The sequence below is a fragment of the Narcine bancroftii genome, chromosome 4 (genome assembly GCF_036971445.1).
Source record: "Narcine bancroftii isolate sNarBan1 chromosome 4, sNarBan1.hap1, whole genome shotgun sequence".
NCBI lineage: Eukaryota > Metazoa > Chordata > Chondrichthyes > Torpediniformes > Narcinidae > Narcine > Narcine bancroftii.
In genome coordinates this window covers 191,795,917-191,812,344 of record NC_091472.1, presented here as the reverse complement: position 1 = coordinate 191,812,344, position 16,428 = coordinate 191,795,917, and the positions used below count along the sequence as shown (strand labels likewise).

Below are 16,428 nucleotides of genomic sequence, written 5' to 3'. Positions count from 1 at the left end.
TGCATTCTTAATTCTTCTTTTTATCTCATTAAATTCTTGTAATTGCCATTCTTTCACTGATTCCATATATTCTTTAAAAAAAGATATATCCATTGTCTTTCCTTTCTCTTCTTCTTCCATTTCTTTCTGTTCTTCTTCTTCCTCTGGGTTGACCACCTGTTGTTTCCTTGTTTTCTTTTTACCTTCTTCTTTCTTGTTGTCGTTATTTTCCATGTTCTGCACCTGTTGCTGTGTTGCAGGTGTCTCTCTCAGCTGTGGAGATCGACTCCGCAGCTGTTCCCCCCCTCCCGTCGGTGTGTTTTTTTTCATGCGCATGCGCGGTTGCGCACTTTTACTCGGCTCTGCGAGCCATTTTTGTAGACCCGAGCTCGGGACATCCACTGACCTGAGAGAGCGGGCTTCTCTCTCTGCGGCGGGCCTCCTCGGACAGGTAAGGCCTTCACCTTCTTCTTCCGACGTTCTTTCATCTTCTCTTCTTCCCATTGCTTTCGACTTTTCTCTCTTCGCTGCCATTTTCTTCTCACCTTTATTTTTACTTTGTTTTAATTTTTACTCTTGTACCTTTGTGTTTTGTGCGTTTTTTTTCAACTTTTCCGGAGAGGGCTGGAATTCCCTGACCGGCCACTACTCCATCACGTGACTCCCTCGGGGAGCTGGCTGATGGAGGACCTCAGTTTTCTTCAGGCTGACTTCCAGGCCAAACATTTTGGTAGTTTCCGCAAAACAGGACGTCAAGCGCTGAAGAGCTGGCTCTGAATGGACAACTAAAGCGGCATCGTCTGCAAAGAGTAGTTCATGGACAAGTTGCTCTTGTGTCTTGGTGTGAGCTTGCAGGCGCCTCAGATTGAAGTTGTAAGATTCTTCTATTGTCATGTAATAAAACATGTAATATTACACAAAATTGCTTTTAATTGCTGTAAGGCCATCAGCAGAAATTGCCCAGCGCCCCTTACAGTCAGAGAAAGAAGCAGAGTCGCAGAATATGCATGATTTCCCTCCTGCTGCCACACAGACTTCTGGCCAAACCATTGGCAACATGTTGTCCCCCGTGCCAGTCCTCTGCTTCCCTGGAGTCTGTAACCCCCTTGAGGCTTCTGCTGAATACAGGTGCCTCCATCTTGTTTTGTATGAATGACTGCCACTGATTTTCCATGGAGGGAACTGGGATTAGAGGTGGCAGCACGATCAATAGTTCTGATGTTCTTCTTTCTTTGGCTTGGCTTCGCGGACAAAGATTTATGGAGGGGGTAAATGTCCACGTCAGCTGCAGTTCTGATGTTATTGTCAAAGTATATGCACAAGACATGTTCAACTCTGAGATTTTTTTTTCCCTGGAAGATTTTCTACTTAGTAGTCTCCAAAAAAAAAACAAAGGTGTCAGGACTGGAGAATTACAGATGTAAGGAAAAGTAATCTTAGTTGGAAAATAACAAGATATTTAATTAAAGATGAGACATCCAGACAGGATGGACAGAAAATCTCTATTTTTGACTAGAAGCCATTGTTTTAATTAATTTTTAGAAGTTTTGGAGATGAATTGAGAAAAAAAATTTTCCCTTAATTTGTGTGGGCGGGGGTGTGTGGTGGTTGGGTGTGTGGTGAGGGAGGACTCGCTACCTGAAAGGCAGGTGGAGTTAGAGCCCTCACCCACATTTATAACCTCCCAGATGAACATTTGCACTGCTGTTACCTGCAGACCAATGGACACAATGTAGGAAATGCAATAAAAACTATTTTGGCAAGCAAAAACAAAGAATAGACAGCCTCTTTTCGTGCTGTAAATTTCTGATTTAATGATCTACCCGTCCTTCTGAAACCCCACCCCCACTCAGCTAACACGATCAATCACCACTTCTAATTACCCACATTAGGGAATGGGATGTGAGGTAATCACCATACCCTCACTTCACTTGCTTTCCTGCCCCAGTACCCTTCCATGATCCCCAATCTATTGTTCCCGTAAAGATTAAAATCTTGTGTTTTTGATTTGTAGTTAATGTTATGACTATCCCTTTAAGTAAGGTTGTTGTTTGTAGTGTTACCATAGTGATTATGACATCATATGTCGTACTGTGGGTATAAGGGGAGCTTGCTTTCATTCTTTGAAGAATCATGTCAGAGATTCAAGGTCGAGATACTTTTCTTTGAATTCATCTTATTTTGTCTTAATCATCTCATTATCGTTTCATATTATTATGTCTTTAAATATAGCTGAATGCTTTGTTTATCCATCATAACAAAAATCTTGATATGAAGTTGTGCAAAATGTTTTATCAACCAATTAAAGCTACTTACAGCTGCAAATACAAAGTTTGATTTATTGGATTATTAAGATGGTCATTCGGAAGATCGTCACTTGCGTTTCTGTGAAGATGACATGTTTTGAAATTGGGAAATATGAGAGAATGGAGAGCGTCATCTTTAGTTCCATCAAAGAGCCCCACCTCTCATCACCCTCTCCTGTTACCTGCCCAATCATCTACAAGCCATCATTCATCTCCCATTACCTAGCCCAGATACTGGTCCCACTTTGGTCACCTCTCCCACTCATCATTCCCATCCCACCAAAGGCAGCTCTGCTTCTATGGTGTGCCCACTGCTATCTATTCCTGCCCATGGAAATACTTGTACATCCTACTCCAATCCCCTGTAACCCATTCAACTGTTTTTTTTTTACGCAGCCACTGTGTTCCAGGAAATTATTCCTATTTTCCCAGAATGCATGCTATGTAAAAAGCTTGGAACAGGAATAAAGGTGCCATTCCTTTTCCAACATTTTCCCTTCTAGATCCCTTGTCATTTTCCCAGAACACCTGCAGTCTAAACTGAACTGCAGACATTTCATGACCAAGGAGCTAATGAATGCAACATTGCAATGATGCATAAAGTGTGTGACGTTGCAGTGCGTGTTTCTTCACATTTACAGCAAGCAGATATTAAGTCATCAGCATTGGATGTATCATGAAGTCATGGATAATGTGCATGAAATTAACCTGCATTTGAATAGTGCTATGCACAGTTGCTGCTCACACATTCAAAGCACCTTGGAATCAACAGCCATTTTCCTCTGTTTGAAGAATATGTCAGATGTAGGTGATTCACATCATAGTGGAAGCTGACAGAGTGGTGCTGTATGTCCCGTGTATGTAATACGTCACAGTTGGCATCTGCCTCTTTATACACCTCGCTGATGGAGTGCTATCTAAACTCATGGTCAAAAATAGAGATTTGCAGGTTTGGTTGTTCCTGTCTTTTGCACAGCCGCTCTGTTCCAAGAATTATTGTCATTTTCCCGGAACGCAGTCTGTGTAAAAAGATTGGAACAGGGGACCCCCCCCCCCCCACCCCAGTAAATTTCCCGAAATGCCTGCAGTCTAAAGTTAACTCTAGACATTCCGTGAACAATGGATGACGCGTGATTCATGTCACACTCGACATCGCCACAGTAGCGCTGTATGTCCCACGTATGTCAGATGTCAAGATTGACATTGCCGTCACGATGTTGCAAGTCCCGCCTCTTTAATTACTACACTTCCTGTATTCCGTCTGAATGCGCGGTGTGATATGAATATTTGGAGTTTTGGTCGTTCCTGTGTGAATGGCCACTCACAGAAGGTAGGGAGACACTTCATATGTTCTATGTTAAAAAAAAAACATATGCCTCCAATGCACCCTCTCCCTCTGAATCTTAATTTCCTTTTACACAGCCACTTTGTTCTGTGATATTCAAGATTTTTCATGCTACACCTCTGTAAAAAGGCACTGATGTGGAATGGGGTGGGGGGGGGGTGCGGAGGTCATTCCAATCCCGGCTTTTTTCCAGTAGTAGAGGTACTAACAGTGCCAGAACGCTGTCTGTGTAAAAGGGCAATCCTGCATTCCGGGACAAAGTCAGGTAAGGATGTGTTTGTGTATGGGTTTTTTTTAGTGTATTTATGGACAAGACATGCTGGTAGACCAGCAGGAAAAACCTTTTTTAATAATACTGTTGTCCCACTCTCTCCTGGCAGCCTGCAATTATACAGCAAGGTGAAAGCCAGAGTTCATCTGGCTGACAGTGAGTAGTTCATGAAGCAGACAATTTTGGATTCTCTGCATGCTCCCATAAATGCAGAGGTCTGAAATGAGCTGTAGATGAAATGACTGGAGTGGAGATATAAAATGAGCTGGTGGTGAAATAGTGATGCATCCTCTACTAGATTCACTGTTTCGTTAGGCGCCCTACTCTCAGCTGACCTCAGGTGTCTCTAGTCGCCTTGTGCTGTGAGCAAGCTGGTCTGTGGGTTTTGTCCTCAGTTCAAACAGTCTGAAGCCCACCACCCCACCCCACCCCCTCTGAAAGCCCACCACCAGCCCCCAATGATAGATAGCGGTGATTAGTATAGGATTACTTAAGGTGGTAAGTGGGAGGAAAGAAAAAGTCTGAAAACCATTGTTTTAATTGTACCTAATTGACTTGTTATGTGCATGGTTTCATAACTTCAAAGGAAATGGGCCAATGACAATTAATAAGGCCTTGAGCAGTGATTCTCAACCTTCCCTTTCCACCGACATACCATTTTAAGTAATCCCTTACTAATCACAGAGCACTTATTGCATAGGGATTACTTAAGGGGGTATATGAGCGGAAAGAAAAAGTTTAAAATACATGTTGGGTACTACCAGTTGCCCCAATAACCACAAGGACAAAGACTGAGGGGAACAATAGCCTTTATTGTACATAAGACTTGAGCTGGCCTGGATCCAAGCTAGGGAAGTGTAGGGAAGGGAGAGATGGCTTGACCTTTATGGCCTGGGGAGGCCATCACATGGGGAGGAGTCCAGGGGAGAGTGTCATCAGGGGGCGGGCCAGCCTGAGCCTTTACTGGCCAATGAGTACATACAATCCATACCATTACATTCATCCCCTCTTTTGAAACAGAACCCCCCCCCCTCTCTTTTGACACAAGAGAGAAGAATTTTTAAAAATCTAACTAGAGGTTTAGCTGCACCAGCGACTTCTTCCTTCTGTGGGACCACCGGGGGGCAGGGGTGTCCATGCTCTGCTGTTTGGAGGGGAAGCGGTCCCGGGGGGGCAGGAGCGGGAACAGTCTGGGTTGGGGTGATGATTGAGGGCTCCCAGGAGGAAGAGGGGGGTTTGATGTCTCCCGGAGGATCGACTCCTGGAGAGGAGAGCCAGGCAGCTCGGCCTCTAGTATTGAGTTCCAGTGTGGGGTGGTCTGATCCGTGGGATAGTCGGTGGAAGCCAGGGCAGTTTCGGGATCCCCAGCCCTTGCCAGGTCTCAGATAGGCACAGTGTCCTCCTGACCATCGGGGTACCTCACAAACTCGCATTGCGGGTTGGCGTGTATGAGGTGTACCGCTTCCACCAGTGGTCCATCTTATGGCCCCTCGTGTGTCTCCGTAGCAGGACCGGCCCTGGGGTTGCCAGCCAAGGAGGAATGGAGGCACCATTCACAGATCTATAGGGAAAGCAAAGAAGAGTTCATGTGGGGTGGTGTTAGTCGTGGTGCACAGGAGCGCTTCGGGCAAAACGTTCTGCCAGCGGGACACCAGCATGTTTTTGGACCTAAGGGCCAGGAGCACCTCCTTCCAGACTGTAGCATTCTCCCTTTCCACCTGGCCATTATCCCTTGGGTTATAGCTGGTGGCCATGCCTCTGGCCAGGAAGTACTGTCGCAGTTTCTCACTCATGAACGAGGACCCCCGATTGCTGTGGATATAATCGGGGTACCTGAACAGGGTGAAGATACTGAGCAGCACCTTGATTACCGTCGTCGAGGTCATATCCAGGCAGGGAATAGCAAAGGGGAACCTGGAGAACTCATCCACCACCGTCAGGAAGTAGGCATTCCAATTTGTAGTGGGTAGGGGGCCTTTGAAATCGACACTGAAGCGTTCAAAAGGGTGTATGGCCTTAATGAGATGAATGAGATGTGCCTTTTCGGGTTGGTAGAACTGCGGCTTACATTCAGCGCAGATCTGGCAGTGATTGGTCATGGACCGGATGTCTTCAATGGAGTATGGAATGTTCCGAGTTTTTTTTTTAAACTTTATTTAAAATTTTATGACATGAATAAAATAAAAATTACATTTAAAGAAATAATAAAAAAAATAAGATAATAAAAATTAGAATACTACATCATTAAACTACACAAATTAACCCCCCCAATAATTATAACACAACATTAATCATCTAATTTAAAATTAGTCCAACCCTCCCCCAAAATAAAGAGTGAAGAATTAATTAACAATGTTGTAAATAAAATAGAAAAAACCCCACTTACAAAAAAAAGGATAAAACTTAACAACAAAAAAAATTACTAACAACAAAAAAATATCAATACTAAAATAATACCCTTAAACATATATTTAAATCAAACATAATACATGTATTTAACAAATGAAATCCACTTTAAAACTAAGTTCAAATATTAAAATCATATATCAACCACATATCTGTTATACCAAAAATCATAATTAATAATACATAAATACAGAATTTCCATTAATACCAAGTTTCCTTTATAATTCATCGAGAGAACAAAAACATCCCTTAGAAAAACAATCAGATAAACTTTTTATTCCCTTCCCCTCCCCTTATATAAAAAAAGAAAAAAGTTCAAACTCTTATAAAATTCTCCATATTCTTCATTTATAACATCTTCAAAATTCTCTATCGAAATTAACTTAATTTTATTAAACTCTTCTCCCTCAATGTATTTGTACTTAATTTTCTTCTTTTTCTTCTTATCACCTTTCCCCTCATCTTCCTCTTCATCTAATTCAACATCCTCAATTTTTGACTTATTATCTTCTGTGACATCATCCTCTTAAAAAAGAAAGAAAAAAGAGAAACCCCCCCAAAAAAAGAGAAAAAAAAGGAGAGAAAAAACCCTCCTAATTCCCTCTCAATTACAATCAGAAAACAAAAAGAGTTAAAAAAAATATTTATTTAAAAAAAAATAATTAAAAAAACCTTCACTTCTTAACCCAAAAATTAAAAAGGAAAAAAAAACAGGTCGGAGGTCACAACTACCTCCTCCTGTTTAAACCGCCCAAAGCGGTAACTCCCCCAAAATATTGGGTGTCAGATAACTCACAGGTAGCTGATGACTTCTGGAAACTAGTGCCCACCAGTTCCCTCTCCCAACTCCCATTTCATTAAACTATCATCATTTTTTAAACTATTTAAACTCTTCTCAAAAAAAAAGATAAAAGATTTATTTTTTTAAATCAACGTTACCACTTCGGTCACCATTGCTTCCATTTCTTTTAAAAATCTGGATCCCACCTTACATCTCTACTCTCTTTGGAGACTTTGAAGGACTACATCGTTCCTGAAACTGCATGATTGGTAGAGACTGAGCAAAGTCCATAACCTATTTAGGTTTGTCAAAGAACTTTGGCTAATTTCCATCCTAAAAAATCTTCAGTACTGCAGAATACCTGAATGTTGCCTTATGTCTTTTTTTCCACAACCGTTCTTTCACAGAATTAAATTTGCGTCGTTGAAACATAATTTCTTGACTCAAATCTTGATAGAAGAAAACAGGATTATTCTGAACCATCAAAGGAAATCTATTTTGCTGGGCATTTCTAATAGCTGTACGTAAAATTGTCTCTCTGTCACAATAGTTTAAACAACAGATCAAAACAGATCTTGGATTCTGTCCTGAAAAAGATTTTCTTCTTAAAACTCTATAAGCACTTTCCAGTATTAAACCTTCAGGGAATTTATCCTGTCCTAACACTCGTGGAATCCATTCAGTAAAAAATTTTCTTGGATCTGGTCCTTCTATGCCTTCTGGCAAACCAACAATTTTCACATTGTTCCGTCTAGATTGATTCTCCAAATAATCAACCTTTTTTGCTAAATTTTTATTTTAAATCTGCAATGTTTCAATTATTCTATTTTCATCTTGCAGTTGATCCTGTGCATTGACTAAACCTTGATCACACATTTCAAATCTTTCAATGGTTTCAAGCTTAAAAGCTCCATTAATGACTTCCGCCATCGCATTAATCTTGGAAATAAACAGGTTCACAAAATTAGCTAAGTGACACAATACAGAATATATCTTATCTCCAAGATCCTTAACAGACATTTCAACAGAAGTAGATTCAGGCATAATGGGGTCTTGCTGTTCCTTAGAGACCACGGGATCTTCTGTCCCTTCCCTTAATTTAGTATATTTTCTAGCAGTTTGACTTCGTATAAAAATCCCTCTCAAAGTCCCCACAGCAATGCCAGGAGACTGAAGATCAGAGTTATCTTTAAGCCAAATCTCTTTAATCATCTTCACTGAATCGATGTCTGGAAAAACCGTTGTAATTGAAGATGCATTTTGTAGCGCTACCACTGTAGCAGTCGAATGACAGCTCTTTAACTCTCCAGCTGGTGGCGCCCCAACTGATTCAACTGTCAAAGCCTCAGCAACAGCACCCACAGTGGCCACCGTGCGAAACACTGGCACCCGTCCAGCCCCTTGTTCTGAAAGCTGTTGAGTGCGACCTTCAGAGAGCCTCACCGGCTTAAAACGGAGCTTCAATGCCGAACTCTGCACGTCCTCCTCTGGATCCATTCTACGCTGAGTCCTGGCTTCTTGTAAACAAGTAGGCTCAGACAATTTCAGAAAATGTAGTTTTTTAACAGTCTGTTGATGTTTTCTTTTACCTTTTTTTGCATATAAACCATTAGGCACTGATCCAACACCTCTTATTATTTATAAATTTTTAAAAACTTTAACGGGCACTTAAAGACAAAACAATAAATCAGAGTCAGGAGAGGTCTGGAAGGCACGTCTGTTCCCTACGCCATCTTGCCACGCCCCCCCTGTAACACCTACTCTTGATGGCGATTGGTTTACAGTCCGTGATGAGGTTCACGAATAGTGACGGAGGGGCCACCCGCAGGGTGGTGAAGCTGCAGGTCGATGCTGGATGCTGGGTGCTTTATTGTGGGGGGCGTCCCGTAAGCTGTGGGTTGCAAACGGTGAGCAGCAGCTGGGGGCCCCTGAACGCCATCGTCACGCTCCTGAACTGACTCTGGAAGTCAAGGCCCAGGAGGATCGACACGCAGAGCTGGGGCATGACCAACAACAAGAAGTAATTATAACATTCCACCCAACACCGTCAGAGATGCCACACAGTATCCCCAGATACAAGTCCGTTGGTCTTTTGCCACCATCGACATGAATCCGGTCATCAGCCAAATGGGTATCGAGAATCTACGGGCCACCTTGGGGTGGATAAAAGTTTTGGTACTGCCACTATCAAAGAGGCAGTTTGATTTGTGCCCATTCACCTCGATCTGCATCATGGAGTTCATTATCAGGTGAGGGCTGGCTTGGTTCAAGGTGATCGATGCCAGGATGTGTGCGTCATCTTTGTCATCGGTTGGGAGGCCTGATGTCCAAGATGGTGGCCTCCATGTTGACCACGCTGCCAACGTTGATGAAGAAGACGGAAGTGACGTTGTCAGGGGCAGAAGTGACGTCGTTGGTGAGAGTTTCTGCTGCGTAGAGGATGGAGGTGGGAGTGGGCAAAATGGTTCCCGCCTTACCGCGCACATGGCTGGCACCAGAAGCTCCTCGGCCATACATGCCACACTGCTTTGGAATGGGGCTCTGAACCTGCAAACTCGTTGATAGTGGCCCTTTTTACCGCAGCCCAAGCAGGTAGCTCCTTTTGCGGGGCAGAGACGTCGTGGATGTCTTGCCTGCCCACGGAAGTTGCACCTTAAGGATCCTGGCGCTACTGCAACCGCAGTTGGGTCAGCCGTCCCTGACACCGACTCCTAGAATGGCGGCTGTCATGGTGGTGCATACTGGATAGGCCCGCTTCTTCCCGCGTTCGACTCTGCGTGGTGCTGGGCCGAGTCTAAGGTCCTGGCCAGTTGGATCACCTGTTTCAATAGGAGTTGGTCCTCCTCATGGAGACATTGTCAGATATAATCCGACCTCAACCCTGATATGCAAGCGTCCCAGACCAGGTCCTCCAAGTACTGGGCCCCCAGCACAGGGACCGTGGGGTTCCCCAAACAGTCTTTTCCCAGTGTGATCAGGGCTCAGATGAACTCTTCTTCCGACTCACCAGGCTGCTGTTTTCTGGATGCCAGGAGGTAATGGGAGTAGACCTCGTTGATTTTGGGCTTGTATAGCGCCCGTCGCTCAGGCATTGCCTCGGTGTAGGTCGTGCAGATTCTAATGTCCTGGAAAGCCCTCTGGCCAACTCTTGCCTGTAGGACTTTCAGCCTCTTCTCATCTGAGTCGACCACTCCAGCAGCAGCCTCCAGAAAGTTGTTGAAGCAATTGATCCTCTGCTCGAAGAGTTCTGATGCACCCAGGACTTGGGAATCCACCTCTAGCCAATTGAGGCGCAGAAACCTCTCCATTACTGGAGACGTAAAAAAATGTATGTACAATAAATTGTTGGGCACCACCAGTTGCCCCAATAATCACAAGGACAAAGACTGAGGGGAACGATAGGCTTTATTGTACAGAAGACTGAGCTGGCCCAGATTCAAGCTTGGGAAGGCCTTTATGGCCTGGGTCACAGGGGAGGAATCCAGGGGAGAGTGTTATCAGGGGGTGGGCCAGCCCGAGCCTTTACCAGCCAATGAGTACATACAACCCATACCACTATAGATATACAACCCATACCACTACAGTTATAGATCAATACTTGCAGTAGATTTTCCTATGCTCTTTTATAAATTGTGCACATACGTTTTATTGAATTGTGGATGTATTTTTTCACTCTTTTATAAATTGTGAGCAGGGGTTTTAATCCCACTACCATTTTTCCCATGGTCTCTTATAAATTGTGTGTTAATAAAAATAAAGTTTGATTGCACACCCTTGTGTCCAGACTCGTGTCTGTCGAACCTGACACTTTCTTAACGCAACAATGACCAGCGCAGGGACTGACAGTGGGCTGCCGGGAGAGTCTCCCAAAAGCCTGCCACCAGGCCCCAACGATAGATAGTGGGTGTTATGTCCTCGGTTGTACCATCAGAGGTCTTAATAAACACTCAGAGAAGCTTGTAAGTTTACAGCACAAACTTTTACTCACATCTCAGGCTGCTTGTCATGTATGAATACACCGTTGCACTGAGCATGCTCAGCACTCAAGAGTGATGCGGCTCTTACAGTCTTGCAGTGTTCATGCTCCAGCATAAAGTAGTCCCAAGTTTCCACTGTATATAACATCCCTCCTTCTTTAAAAAAGACTAAAAATTTAAAAATTAAGATTTAAATTTCTTATAAATAAATTGTTACTGCTTCTTTACCTGCACTTGCCCTTAAGAATTAATTATTCTAATTATACAATTGCAGTTTGACATTCTTCTCAGTGGTATCGCACTGGTGATAGAATGTTGCTTCTCCACCTCATAGACCTTGTTGTGTCTGTTTGCTTCGGTGGTGTTGGTACGGTTGTGGGTGATGGTGTTGTTTGCCTCGGTTCTTCTGTTGCCTGCTGTTCAGTCGTTACAGTGTTGTTGGTTGGGGTTTCTACTAGCATTTCTTCACAAGTTTCTGGATTATTAGAAGCTGCTGGTGCTTCTGGTCCTTTCCGTGTCAGATCTGGGGTGGGGCGAATGTGGATCCTGTTTCGTCTCAGCTGCCTGCCAGATTCTGTCTCAATAATGTATGACTTTGGCATCTCAGCTTCTTTAACAATCTTTGCTGGACTCCAGGTTTTTATCTCTGGCACTTGAACATGCACATGCTGCCCTTGGAAGAGTTCTGGTAGTGTTTGTGCATGTTTATTATAATGTTGACGACTTTCCTCTTGTATGTTAGTCAACTTTCTTCTTGTTTCCTCTTGGTTGTCTGGTGGATGGATTTTGCTTGGCAGGGTTGTCTGGTACTTTCTACCATTCAGAAGCTATGCCAGGGATTTCATGTCGGCCCTCAAAGGCGTGGCTCCCAGTGACAGAAGGGCAAGATAGGAATCTTCCTTTGTCTCTCAACACTTTGTGAGAGTGTGTTTAATTGTCTGTACATGCCTCTCAATGAATCCATGGCCTTTGGGGTAATGTGGTGATGAAGTAGTGATGGTGAATCCATATTCTGCAGCTATTTCTCTGAATTCACGCGATGTGAATTGGGTCCCATATCACTTGTTCGGGTATTCCCTGTTCCGTGAAGAGTGCACGTGGTGCAGCAGTGAGGGTCGATGCCTTCAGGTCCTTCACATTCCTGATGAAGGGGAATTTGGAGTAGTAGCAGGACACAATCAGATATCATTCTTGGTTTTCTGTGAACAGGTCTTCTCCCACTGTGTGCCATGGCCTAGTGGATATTTCTGTTGGTATCATCTCGTCTTTTTGTTGTGTATTTCTGGCATGCCGGACATGTAGCCACCATGTTTTCGATGTCCTTGTATATGCCTATCCAATAAACTGCTGACTTAGCTCTAAGTTTGCATTTCTCCATTCCCATGTGGCCTTGGTGTATTTTCTGGAGAATTTCTTTTTTCATTGTCTCTGGTATTATCAGCCGAGACCCTGCCAGCAGTACACCGTTCTCTAGGGATATGTCATCCCTGATAGACCAATACTGGAGTATACTAGGCTGTACCTGTTCTATCCTTTCTAGTCATCCCTGTATCACCTGTTGGGAGAGCAGCTGCAGCTCTTCATCCATTGTGGTTTCTTCTTTAATCTGGTTTAGTTTGTTATTGGTTACCCTGACGAGGTGATGTATCTTGATTTCCATGTCTTTAATTTGGGGAAAGACGTGACAAAGCATCAGCAAGCACCATTTCCTTCCCTAGCCTATACTTCAAGGTAAAGTCATAACATTAGAGCCAGAGGAGTAGCCTCTGTAATCTGGCTGGTGCCTTGCTTAGGGTCTTTTTCTGGATGTGTTCCAGTGGGCGATGATCACTCTCTACCACGAACTGTCTCCCATAGAGGAATTTATGGAATTTTTCGCATCCATATACGACTACCAACAGCTCCCTTTCAATATTGATATATTGGGTCTCTGCTGTTGTCAGGGCTTTTGAGGCAAAGGCTATCGGTTTTCCTTCCTGCACCAATGCTGCCCCGAGGCCTCTGATTGAAGCATCTACTTGTAATGTGATAGCTTTTTTTCTGTCATAATAGCTCAGTTCTGCTTTTCTGCAGACCACGTCCTAAAGCTTGTCAAAATCTCACTGAATTGATGGTGACCACTGAAACTCCACATCCTCTTTCAGCAACTCTCTGAGGTTGGGTGTGTGGTCTGACATGTGTGGGATGAGGAACTCATATATTGGACCAGGCCGAGGAAGCTTCTTAGTTCCTTTATGCCCTTTGGATGTTCCATTTCAGCAATGGCTGTTATCTTCTCTGGGCTTAGCCTGACCCCTTCAGGTGTGTCCACCATTCTGAAGAACTGGCACTCCTCCACCTTAATGATGCATTTGTCTGCATTGAGTTTGATGTCGGCCCCTCTTGTTCTCTCTATGGCCTCATGTAGGTGGAGATCGTGGGTTTTCGTGTCTCTGGCAAAAATTTGGAAGTCATCTGTGATGCTGACTGCACCCTTGCATCCCCTGTAGGTCTCATCTATCTTTTGCAGGAAGATGTCCTGGCTCACCTTTAGGCCAAACGGTAGGTGCAGAAACTTGTACCGGCCGAATGGAGTGTTGAAAGTTGTTAGCAGTGTCAATTCTTCATCCAGCTTCACATTCCAATACCCATTCTTGGCATCTAGCTTACTGAAGATTTTGGATCCTGTTAGTTCAGAAGTGATGTCTTCCAGGGTATTGGATAGTGCCCTCTTTTGATTGCTTGGTTTAGGTCTTTGGGGTCCAGACATATTCTTAGGCAGCCATTCGGTTTTTCTTTTACTACTATAGAATTTACCCAGTCAGTTGGCTCTACTACTTTTGCTATTATTTGTTTTTCTTCCATTTCTTCTTGCTCCGGCTTTAGCTTTTGTTTTAGCTCTATTGGCACCTTCCATGGAGCATGGATTATTGGTTTGTATTTTGGGTCTATAGCAGGGGTGTCAAACTCAAATTCACCGAGGGCCAAAATTAAAAACTTGGACTAAGTCGAGGGCCGAACTAAATATTTATTGAAAATTTTCAACAACATCTGCATGTTTTCTCTCAACATATGTAATGTTAAACTTTTTCTTATTAAAATAAATGTTTAATAATAGTTTTGGTTAAACTCTTTTCATAAGAAGCCTTAACAAATAAGAAATAAAATATTCAATAAATAATATTTCTCTCTAGCCTTTAAGCCAAGGATCGCACGTTGCCGAGAAGCATGCCAGGGAGCGGAGGTCTGCAGGGAGCCCTCCCCAGCCCATCCAGCAAACCTGAGCGGCATCCCCCCCGCCCCCTCTCCCTCCTCCGCCCCCGCCTCCGCCTGCCGCAACTGCCGCCAGCAACCCAAGGAGTCCCCGCTGGTCTCGCCATCTCACCGGGAATACCGTGAGAGCAGTGGAACTCGTCCGCGACCTCCACCCCAGCGGAAAGTCCGACGCTCAGCAGCACCCGCCCACAGATGAAGCTCAAGGAGACGCAGAGGTGACCCACCACGTCCAGCCACATGGAGCTAGGCGGCGGGTCGTTGTATCTAGGCGGCGGGTCCATTGTATTGGCGCTGCTGTGAATATCTAATTAACTTTCCCGTTAACTATATCGGTGACTGCTGTGCCTGCTGTGGAAGTGCTAAAAACTACTATGGTAGTGTTTGCTGCTGTGCATGTGCTATACTTGCGCGGCGGCCAGCGGGCCAACTCTAATATATATTTAATATGATCTTGCGGTCCAAATATAATTATATCGCGGGCCAAATTTGGCCTGCGGGCCAGAGTTTGACATGTGTGGTCTATAGTAATGTGGCATTCAAAGTTCCCAAAGCATCTGACTGTGTCATCAAAGCATTCAGGGTACATGTCCATGAGCTCGGCCTTATTTGTGATCGGAGGGCGTTGCTCAAGTGTCGCTGGGTTTCCACTGTATGTAACAGTGGGGATGCTGGTGAGCCACGCCGTGATGATGATCACCGTGGCGTTACCCAGAATTATCACCCTAATTTTAACTTCGCATATGAAATCGGGGGAAGATTTTTGAGCCTGACCTTATGTCAAATATGGTACATTATACGTGACGCTGGACGCCAATGCTGTTGTGTTGCACATCCCGCCTCCCCCCACTCCCGGAATGCCGGCTTGCTGTGTAAAACTACACACTGACCTAGCAATATGCCGGCTTCGTTCGGTTTCAGTGTAAACGACCGAAGCCGGCTCCAACGCCGGGTCTTCCTCACCGCCGACCTTCCCCTCCAGTCTCCATGGTTACAACGTGCGGCCGCAGTAGCGTTCAGGGCCGCGTCAGTCGGGGTCAAGGGTCGCCGGCGGGTGAGGGGGGGGGGGGTCGAGCTTTGCCGGAAGTGGAAGCGCCAGGCTCGGTGTCTTGATTTTGCCGCCGCCGCCGCCGCTGCCCCCGGGCCGGATGCTGCTGCCCCTTCCGTCCGCTCATTCTCTTTTCAGCCCGATCAGCGGATCCGCGGGTTTAACCTATGAGCGTTTCACTGGTCGCCATACGTCTGGAGCTGGCGAATCACTCGCACTATCCGGAGGGCTTCGACTACAGCGGTGAGTGGCGGGCCTTGGTCGCCGCTTGGCAGCCACAGACTGCTGGAGGAAGGCGGCGGCTCGGACCGAAACCCTTCACCAGACCGGGTGGGGGGAGTTCTCATTCGGTTCCCTTAACTGGTCAGAAATTGGGCCCTGACTAGTTCGCGTCTGCACCCTCAGGATCCTTCGGGGGGCGGGGGGACTGGCACTGGCTTCCAGTAGCTTAAATCCGTGTCCGATCAAACAGTAGCTGTCAAGCGGGCAAAATCGGAAGAGAAGTTCAAAGTTGGGTTTTTTTTAATTACTCAAGTGAAGGGAGAAATGTTTAAACCCATCGAATCTGGCGTTTTGATGCTCGAGTGGAATCCCTGGGGGAATAGCCCACTGCCATCTAATGAGACCACCACCAGAGTTGGTGGAAAACGATTCAAACTCCTCTGGAATAGAAAACCTGAGGGTTAATACTTCGTGAGAGGAGAAAAAAAACACTTCCGTGCCTCAATTTATTAAAGCAAGAGACAAGCATTTGTACCAGATACATGAAGGTGATTTTTTTTTTGTCTTTGAGCTGCTTATATGAGGGAGCATATCATGGGTGAGGACAGTGGGAAATGTCTGCAAATATTGACAGCTCTTGCACGGTGCTCCTCCTAATGAAAACCGCATGACTTGTTGAAATTTGAGGAGGGACAGAGGCAAGGGGGGGGTAATCAGTCAGAAGAAAGGAAGAGCAAGTCGAGGGAGTTTGGAAAGGAGGGGGTGGGTTATGACAATGGATGAGGAAGTGGGAACAAAGAAGAGTGTGTTGGTAGGAGCAGGTGTGTATGTAGCTCATGTT

The 16,428-nt window shown here is 44.9% G+C and overlaps 1 protein-coding gene and 1 long non-coding RNA gene across 4 annotated transcripts in view; one reads left to right on the top strand and one right to left on the bottom strand.

Moving 5' to 3' along the window:
* The window catches only part of brap (BRCA1 associated protein), a 62,751-nt gene that overhangs the window by 6,141 nt on the left and 40,182 nt on the right, over positions 1 to 16,428 (top strand). The window contains exon 1 of one of the 3 annotated variants that reach the window (XM_069933387.1): positions 15,416 to 15,608. The exons of 1 other annotated variant lie outside the window; for it this stretch is intronic. In XM_069933387.1, coding sequence (XP_069789488.1) covers positions 15,533 to 15,608 — 76 coding nt within the window. In that variant the 5' untranslated portion in view covers positions 15,416 to 15,532. Of the gene's footprint in view, positions 1 to 15,415; positions 15,609 to 16,428 lie in introns of those variants that run through there. One more of the 3 variants, XM_069933388.1, reaches the window with a different exon arrangement.
* LOC138761381 (uncharacterized) lies at positions 4,694 to 15,453 on the bottom strand. The gene is made up of 2 exons (XR_011356287.1): positions 15,208 to 15,453; positions 4,694 to 5,462 (listed from the first exon to the last, which is right to left on the bottom strand). It is a non-coding gene; the product is annotated as an uncharacterized lncRNA (long non-coding RNA).